The sequence below is a fragment of the Octopus sinensis genome, linkage group LG6 (genome assembly GCF_006345805.1).
Source record: "Octopus sinensis linkage group LG6, ASM634580v1, whole genome shotgun sequence".
NCBI lineage: Eukaryota > Metazoa > Mollusca > Cephalopoda > Octopoda > Octopodidae > Octopus > Octopus sinensis.
This window is the reverse complement of record NC_043002.1, coordinates 22,981,401-22,991,400: the sequence shown is the minus strand read 5'-3', so window position 1 is coordinate 22,991,400 and position 10,000 is coordinate 22,981,401. Positions and strand designations below refer to the sequence as shown.

Sequence of the window (10,000 nt, the reverse complement as noted above, 5' to 3'; positions counted from 1 at the left end):
AAAGGAATTTTATTTAATTCTTTCGCAGGAAGGATTAGTTCGACGAGACGTGTTCTGTCCTCACCTTCGAAACACGCTGGAGTTGAACTAGGGACTGCTGATGATTGGGATTTTTCGTTGTGTAGTTCTCTTGTACTCTGTTTTTTTCGTTGTTAAAGGAATGGTCCGTTCCATGCTGTTTTTACGTTTTCGTTTCTCGTTGAGTTATACGTCTATTTGTGGTGTCCTGTACACACGTATATATATTTATATATGCATGTATATATACATGTAGATGTAGGTACGTACATATATGTTTGTATCTATGCATATATTTTATTTATTACACTATTATATATATATATATATATTCAGGCACACACACACACTCACACACACACACACACACACACACACATATATTATATATATATATATATATTATATATATTATATATATATATATATATATATATATATAAAGCAAATAAGTAACAAGTCCAGGGATCAGTGCATTACGGCCGTTTTAAGCGACTCGATTTAAATTTACATCAATTTGAAGTAAAGCGCTCCCTTCGGATGCGGGCGATCATATAGATTTTCAACGTAAAGGAAAAAACCGAATTTAGGGAAAAAATGTATACCTAAAACCTACTACAATTTAGGGTGGCAGAGGAAAATAATGGGGGTCAAAAAAGAGGAATGGTGATATAGATACATTTATATTTGTCTTTATGACATTCATAAAACTTAATGCAGTCTGCTGTCTACAACACCTTAGAATTAAATCCATTGGGAACTGCCAGTTAAGGTCTTGTTTGTGGTGATAAATTAATTAATGTCAGATATTCTCCCCAGCTCCTATTTTACCGGGTCCATACATCCAGCCTTGTTACTTATTTGCTTTTTATTCACCTAACTTTGGCCTGCGCGGATTATACCGAACTGGCTTGGTGCCTCGATTTAATTACCTAATTCAACTGAACCTTAATAATTTAATTATATATATAGTATGGTGATGCAAATAGGTAAAATAGAACTCAAAAGATGATTATTTGTATATTTTTATTAGTATATAGCAGAAGCAACAGAGTTATTCAAGGTCCCAGAGTTTCGTCCGTTTGATAAGTGCTAGCACACGAAACTCTCGAACCTTGTGTCACTCTGTTGCTTCTCTAAATATTAACCTTACTACAGTCCTTATAGTAAGAAAAGGGCCTGGGGGATTATGCTTGACAACAATAACAACATCAATGAAAACTACTAATCGAAGGGTCCTCTCAACGAGGTGACGAAAAACCTTTCGCATGGTCACTATCCATGCTCGAAATAACAGCTAAATATTTCTCAGTTTACATCTTTGTATCTATGGTGCTAGATGCTGCATATCTGAATAAAATACAGATTAGTCACAGCTGGATTAGTCACAGTTGGATTGCCTTTTGTCATAGGTTGCTGCAACAGGGATGACCTGGGGCTAAACAACGATATCCCTCATCACCACCAGCAACAACTACAACTCATTTTCCTCTATCGCCAGGTGATGCCAGAGATTGAGACTGCATTTACCGGTAAGTATTTATCTCTTTCTTCCATATTCATCAACTTGTAACGGTATCTTTACACACACACATACACACACACACACACACACGCACACACACACAGAGATAGACATACACACAAATGCACACACACACACACAAACACAAAAACAAACGTACACAAGCAAACACACATAAATGCAAACATTTAGTTGCTGCTCTGTTTAGAATTGTTGAGGATTGTTTTAGTGGCTGCATGGAAAGAAAAAAGAAGCCACAGCTTGGGCCAAAAGAACGCAGACAAAGCAAAATTGTCGGAAGATGTCGAAATTATTATGACCTTCAGTTGACAATTCTTGCAAGGATTGTCTCACAGTGCTAGTTGCACGTAATAAATACATGCATGCAACCATGCATACCTACCTACCTACATACATACATACAAGTCCACTAGGATTTTCCTTTTTTTCTCAGCTTTAGCATTTCTCGCACGTCTGTATACTATATCAAATTACTGTTCTGTTGGCCTTCCTAAGTCCAACGTTAGCTAGATAAGACATTAAATAATTCATCTATAAAGCTACGACATCTCACTTTTACTAGGAGTACCATGCACTCCAGTCGTTTTGTCTCGTCCAATTCCTTAAGTTTTTCATAATTTAGGCCCTTCTTTCGCTGCTCTCGTGCCATATTACTTTCCCAAAGAGCCTTCAACTCAAAAACCAAAGCGTCTTTACACGCAAGCAATCTATCTTTGTTTCGAATCTTCCATGAAAACATGTATTGTTTTGCTTCTGAAACAGGTGAACGGTGACGACAGGAATGGCATTCAGCTGGAAAAATATTTGCCTCACCAAATGTCGTCCAACCCATGCAAACATGGAAAACTGGACATTAAACGGCAAAGACAATAAATAACTATAATACAACTATACATATTCAGGCTGTTATGGTTTTATGTTAGAAGTACATGATATTTAGTTCATAGGCATTTTACTGCACGATATTTATTACAATCATCCGACCTGGTTGAAAAACAGAAAAACCAGTGTGATCTCGTAAGAGACGGAATTACAAGAGAACAAAAATGAAAGCAAATTCATTTGTTCATGTCAGCGTTTATATCTCCACCGCCGGACTTGAAATTGTTTAACTGCTAATTACTGGGTAGACTCATAAGTTTCATTCTTTACATGCGTGATTTTTGGTTTACTAATCTAACTCTTTTTTTTTTTTTTACCTTCTGTTGAATTGCAAATACGATAACTGTATTATCAACTAATGTTTTATTTCTTATCGAGTTTTTTTATGTTCTCTATTATTGCAATGTTCTGTAATGGCGCCTTGTTGTAAATGCATGATCAACAGACCGATGCCAAAATATATGTATGTATGTGTGTGTGTGTCTCTGTCTGTACGTACACATACACACGCACGCACAGATATAGACATCTATATAAGTATATACATATGTATATATATAATTATATATATACACACACACATGTATATATATATATATATATAATATATATATATATATATATATATATATAGATAGAGAGAGAGAGAGAGAGAGAAGAGAGTGAGTGACAAGAGAGAGGAGAGATGAGTGAGAGTGAGAGCATATATATTGAGAAAGACAGGTGGGCATATACTTATGTATATGTATGTATGTATATATATATATATATATATATTATATATGTATATATAAAGTATGTATGTGTGTCTTTCGTTTTGTGTGCTATGATGCACTGTAATGGCTCGGTCTTCTGCAAACATATGCTCAAATGATTAGAACGCACGTGTAAGAACACACACACAGACACACACTTATATATATATATATATGTGTGTGTGTGTGTGTGTGTGTGTGTGTGTTTGTCTCCAAACATGTGTACGTATATATGTGTGTAAGTATAAACACTTATATACATATATAAATGTAGATATCTCTTCATCTAACCGCCTCCGCTCGCCTCTCTCCCCCTCACACGTACTTCCTCCCACCCACCTCTCCTCTCTTGCTCCGAATGCTACTTCTCTTTACTCCTACTCTCCTTTTCTCTCTTCTCTTCACTCCTAGCCACCTTCTCCTTCCCCTTCATCGTCACCCCTCCCTCGTAACCCCACCCCACCCCTACACATTCCAACTCCACCTTCCCTATCCTTCCCATCCCATCCCACCTCACCCAACCCCATCCATTACACCCACTCCCACATACCCCACCTCTACCCTCACCCTCTACCTACCTGCATACCCCCCCTCTACCCCCCTTCAGCCTAACCAACACCCCACACTTGCTTTCCCCAATTTCACCTCCCCCACCTCCCAACACCATCTCACCACACCACATACCACTACACCATACACCACCATAGCACACAATACATCACATCACACCACCACGCACACACTAGCACTGACCACTTCCCAGCCCTATTCCACACGCCCATAATACTCTCTTATACACACGCACGCACACCTTCGTTTTGGAATCACCACTACTTTGTTATATCCCCTTCCTAGCTCTCCTGTGTGACCCTTCTGTCCGGCATTCGCCATGATAGATCGCTAACCACTACACATTCTTTATTTTCTCTCCTTGTTTCTTTCTATGGTTATTTCTGTGGGAACAGCATAGGCTCGAAACGTTAAAGACTTTTCACTTCCCGAGCGTTAAACTAATACACCTGTTTGTTGTCTACACCACCTGTCTTCGTCTTTTGTTTTTCTTTTGTGAATTCTCCCTATATATATATATATACTTACATAGATATGGACGAAGAGGCGCTGAAAAGTTCCTGGCCTTTAGGGTATTGCGAAAGGCATGGTTGAAGTCTTAACCTTCAGAGTTCTTTTACAGGGCTTGGAAAAATGAAGGACCGTTGCAATAAGTATGTGAATCTGAGAGGAGAATATGTTGAATAAAATCATAATTAATTGATTTTCCTGTACTTCTCGTTACCCAAAGCTAGGAACTTTTCAGCATCACCTCGTGTGTGTGTGGGTGTATATATATATATATATAATATTATATTATTATATATAATATATATATATATATATATATATATTTAAAAAAGGAGATGTGGAACACGAGTTGTAATGAAGAAAATGATGACAAAAATTTAAGTTAGGGAGAGTGTATTTAATTAGGTGAAAGTTCTTTTACCGGTTGCGCATTTGTTATGCTTATCAAAAGATATTTTGTAAGAGAGATAGAGTTCCTTTCTGATAGATTTTTTTCCCTTAGATAGAAAAAAATCTATCAGAAAGGAACTCTATCTCTCTTAAAAAAATATCTTTTGATAAGCATAACAAATGCGCAACCGGTAAAAAGAACTTTCACCTAATTAATACACTTCCCTTACTTAAATTATTTTGTCAGCATTTTCTTCATTCCTTTATATATATATATTATATATATATATATATATATATTATAGAGAGAGAGAGAGGGAGAGAGAGGAGATATCACATGTATATACATGCATATATATGAGCGTGTACGTATGTACCTGTGTGCGTGTAATGGTGTTTTAGTAAACCAATTACGTCGTAAAGTCTAAAGGTTTCATACTCATATCTCAATTAGAAATAAACACACACACATGTTAATTGAGGCTATTTTAAAGCTAAATTGAGATTAACAACGGAATATTTACTGATGGACAGACACAGAATGAGTAGAAGAGAATTTGTTGTTATGGTAATGTTGGTATTCACTGAGCTTTGAAATTTTTAGTGTTGTCGTCAACAGATATGTACGAATTTAGTCGTCAGGAAAATCTTTAGAATTTTTCTGTTTGTTCCTGCGGTGTTCCAGTTTTGTCCGTGTGTTACGCCAAGGGAGGTAATAACTTGAATGGAAAATATATAGAGAGAGAGAGAAGGTGAGAAGGGGAAACAAAGAAGGAATCAGAAATAGTAGAATCAATGAAAAGAAAAAAAAAATAGAGAAAACACGAGAGAAAGGGAAGGAGGAAAAACTCCCTATTTACTCTGCATTTGTTTGCTCAAATTGCAGGTACAGTTGGAACGTTTAACATAATAAAACAATGTTATGAAGATCTTTAAGTTAATGTATTAAAAGACGTATCAATACATAGTTAAAGTGAAATGATTTTAACAAGTAGGCGTGAATAGCAAATAAGTAATAACCTTCTAACTTTTTATTGGTTATAGTTTAAAGCACATTATTTAAATTTGTTTCTTGTTTCAGATTTGCTCCATTGTCCAACCATCGCTCACTACAGGGTTTACTTCGGTTTGAAGGTAAAAAAAGAAAAAAAAAGGCTTGACCCTCTTGTTTACTCTCTTGTTGTTCTTTAGTCTCAATTCCTGTTAAGCACATCTATAAATCATGAAAATCCATTTGTAACCACCATGTAATTTAATCCGAACATAATGTGTCTAAGTCTACATTATCGAATCTGTCCTCTTTTTTCTTTTTATCAAGCATGGTAATGAGAAATGATGGCTATTTGACTGATATTTCTAACAGACTGCTGTTATTTTAGCTTATCTCTGGTTAAGACGTGATGGAGAAGACCTATATTCAAAGACATTTAAGTAGTGGCAAGCATCCTGACTTTTACTCAATGTGTTTTTACGTTTTGTAAGACGGCAGGGTGATATGAGGGAGATTTAGCCGCTATTTCTCTTACGTCGCGTTAACACATGCAGGCTTTCTGATTGCCTGCGATTTCTAGCATGTCAGTTGACCACACAGAGGCTACTTGTTGACTCGCATCTCATCTATATTCCAAGAAATTGAAGTGCTTTTGGGAAATAGGTGTATCTGTGGATTTTGGCTTTATCTCCCACGTTTTTCCATTAACGAGGCTTTGATAACAAATAATGTAAGATTTATGTCCATATTTATTTGATTACAGATGATACATGCTTCGTGTTCACTGATTTGTGTTTGATACGGACTGATGGATGCCGGTTATATATTGATTCTACAGATGTTATCCATTCATCGTATTTGTTTTATTTCAATTGAATGGTGGTGGTAACAATGGCCCTCCTCCACTCCTTTAAAAAAAGATAACCTCAATATTCATTGTTTTGTGAGTATAAGCGTGAGAATATTTGTACACCATTGCCATTACAGCCTTCACCCTTTATCTAACTTATCCACCCCACAAAAACTATCAAGTATTTCAGTTTCTATACGTTTGTTTGCTTAACTGACTACTTGAAAATGCTTTCTGCTAATTCAGAAGCTAACGAAGTTAAAGAGTTGAATTTCGAAATCTTGCCTACTCAGTTACTTGAATATTAAGTAGATGGTATAACAGCGTTGTGGAGGCGCAATTGCCCAGTTGTTAGGGCAGCGGACTCGCGATCGGAGGATCGCGGTTTCGATTCCCAGACCGGACATTGTGTGTGTTTATTGAGTGAAAACGCCCAAAAGCTCTACGAGGCTCCGGCAGGGGGTGGTGGCGACCCCTATTGTACTCTTTCGCTACAACATTCTCTCACTCTCTCTTCCTGTTTCTTGAGTAACGCTGCGATGGACTGGCGTCCCGTCCAGCTGAGGGGAACACATACGCCACAGAAACTGGGAAAACCAGGACCACGAGCCTGGCTAGGCTTGAAAAGGGCGACGTTTATCGTTTTATCGTAACAGGGTTACAGTATATATTCAAATATCAAATTCGCCCGAGGTCGTCTTTGCCTTTCATCCTTTCGGGGTCGATAAATTAAGCATCAGTTGCGTACTGGGGTCGACCTAATAGACTTTCCCTGTCTCCCAAAACTCCGGGCCTTGTGCCTAGAGAAGAAAAGAATATATATTCAGATATTAATAATATGCACTTGAAGGAATACATTAACACATGTATAGAAATATCGCAGAGCGCTTGTTTGTTTTAGATAGCAATGGGCCCAGAAGATTATAGCATTGAAATCTTGACATCTTTCTTTCCCTCACTAGGTTAGGTCGGTAGACTGAGGTGATGCTGGGGCATGCCTTGAATTTTAGTTGAACGAATCAACCCCAGTACTTATTTTTTAAGCCTGGTACTTATTCTGTCACAGAACCGCTGACAAGGAGGTAAACAAACCAACACCGATTGTCAAGTAGTTGGTGGGGAGCAAACAGAAATACAAAGGCACACACACCCACATACACACACACACAAACACACACCCATACACACACAGAAGGGGCTCCTTTAGTTTCCGTCTACCAAATTCACTCACAAAGCTTTGATCGGTTCGAGGCTATTATAGAAGACAATTGTCGAAGATGTCATGCAGTGGGACTGAACCTGAAACCATATGGTGAGGAAGCAAACTTCTTACCATACAGACACGCCTGCGTTACGTATGTATAGAGAAATAACGTTCATGCGTATAGAAACACAAAAGGTGGTTGGCATATGATTCTAGGGACGTGGTTTCAATTCCTGCATCAGATGGCGTGTTGTGTTCTTGATTACGGCACTTTATTTCACATTGCTCCTATCTACAGAGCACGCAGCTTTTAAGGAGTACAAGCCGGGTCCTGGTACGCCCCCCCCCTGTTCAATCCAGCTGTCACATCCAGCATGTACCACAAGGTCAAGGCTGGGAGTGCCAAGAGGGTGTCTCTACCTGCTCGGCAACTACACAGGTGTATAAAACAATTTGAGAAAACATTGCACGTTACCAACCCCTACTCACTCTCGAGAGGACTGTTGGTTGCACTTTGGACCTATAAGGGAACAGACCTATAATCACAGGCGTTCCAACTACGACAGCCCCATCTGTTACTATATATCCACGACTACGTTGTGTTCTCTTTCTTTAAAAACTCTAGACCGGGTCGTGTAATTAAATAACGTCCTTTTTTATTGGTTTAAGTTGAACGAGATTCGCTATATTTCTAGCAGAAAAATTGACCACGTAGAGACCCGTTTTTTATGAAGTAGTTGTAGTAGTGTTGGTAGAAGTAGTAGCAATAGCAGCAGTGGGCTTTGGTGATAGTGGTGGCCGTAGTAGTAGCGCTGGTAGTGGGAGTCGTAGTAATAGTAGTGTAGTAGTAGTACTAGTAGTGGTCATAATAGTTGTAATAGTGGGGCTGGTTGCGATATTGGTGGTAGTGGTAGAAATAGCAGTGTTGGTAGTATATTATTGATAGTGGCAGTGATGGTAATAATAGTAGTAGGAGATTTGACTGCTATATCTAGCTAGCGACTAAGTACAGAACCAATTATTGCTAAAAGTTAAGGGAGCAAGCAGGTAGAACCATTAGTGCGCCGTCAAAATGCTTAGGGGCGTTTTGACCGTCTTTTCGTCCTGAGTTCAAATTCTGCCGCGGTTGACTTTTCCTTCCATTCTTCGGGCTCGATAAAATAAGGACCGGTTGAGCGCTGGGATCGATGTAATAGATTATTGCCCTCCACTAAAATGTCTGGACTTGTGGCTATAGTAGAAAGACTAATCACGAACAGTTAAGGCGTCGAGCTGGTAGAAGCGTTACCGCGCCGGGCGAAATGCTTAGCGTTATTTCGTCTGCCGCTACGTTCTGAGCTCAAATTCCGCCGAGGTCGACTTTGCCTTTCATCCTTTCGGGGTCGATTAAATAAGTACCAGTTACGCACTGGGGTCGATATAATCGACTAAATCCGTTTGTCTGTCCTTGTTTGTCACCTCTGTGTTTAGCCCCTTGTGGGTAGTAAAGAAATAGATATTCTGTTTGTCTTTACGTCCTGAGTTGAAATTCTGCCGAGGTCGACTTTGCCTTTCATCCTTTCGGGTTCGATAAATAAGTACCAGTTGTGTACTGGAGTCATTTTAATCGACTGGCCCTCTCCCCGCAAATTTCGGGCCTTGTGCCTAGTGTAGTAAAAAATTGTTAGCAGGCTGGGCAAAATGCTTAGCGGCATTTCGTTCATCTTTACGTTCTGAGTTCAAATTCTACCGAGGTCGACATTGCCTTTCATTTTTCACATCCTTTCGTCTCGAAATTCCTGACACTGATCCAAAATTTAAAATAATTATTAATTTAGGTTTGAATGGCGGCCAGCTGGCGGAATAGTTACTGCGCCGAACAAAATGCTGAACTGCATTTCATCTATCCTAACGTTTTGAGTTCAAATTCCCCCGAGGTTGACTTTGCCTTTCATCCTTTCGGGGTCGATAAAATAAGTACTAGTAGAGCACTGGGGTCGATGTAATCGATTTGCCCGTCACCTGAACATGCTGACCGTCCCTAAATTTGAAACCGTTATTAATTTCAAATTTAAGTACAATGACAAAACTTTTGGTAGAGTGGTTTAGCCGAGTATATCGACCCCCAGTACTGGCCTGTTACTTATTGCATCGACCCCAGAAGGATGAAAGATAAAGTTGATTTCGGTGGGATTTGAGTTCGGAACATGAAGAACAGGTACAAATACCGCCAGGTATTTTTTCTTGACGCTCTAACAATTCTGCCAGTCGATTTCCTTCGGGATGATAAAATGCTTGTTCCTAA

The 10,000-nt window shown here is 38.8% G+C and overlaps 1 protein-coding gene across 1 annotated transcript in view; it reads left to right on the top strand.

The window, feature by feature from the left end:
* The window catches only part of LOC118763846, a 38,435-nt gene that overhangs the window by 8,254 nt on the left and 20,181 nt on the right, over positions 1–10,000 (top strand). Inside the window, exons 4-5 of the mRNA XM_036503712.1 lie at positions 1,520–1,550; positions 5,753–5,805. Coding sequence (XP_036359605.1) covers positions 1,520–1,550; positions 5,753–5,805 — 84 coding nt within the window. The remainder of the gene's footprint in view (positions 1–1,519; positions 1,551–5,752; positions 5,806–10,000) is intronic.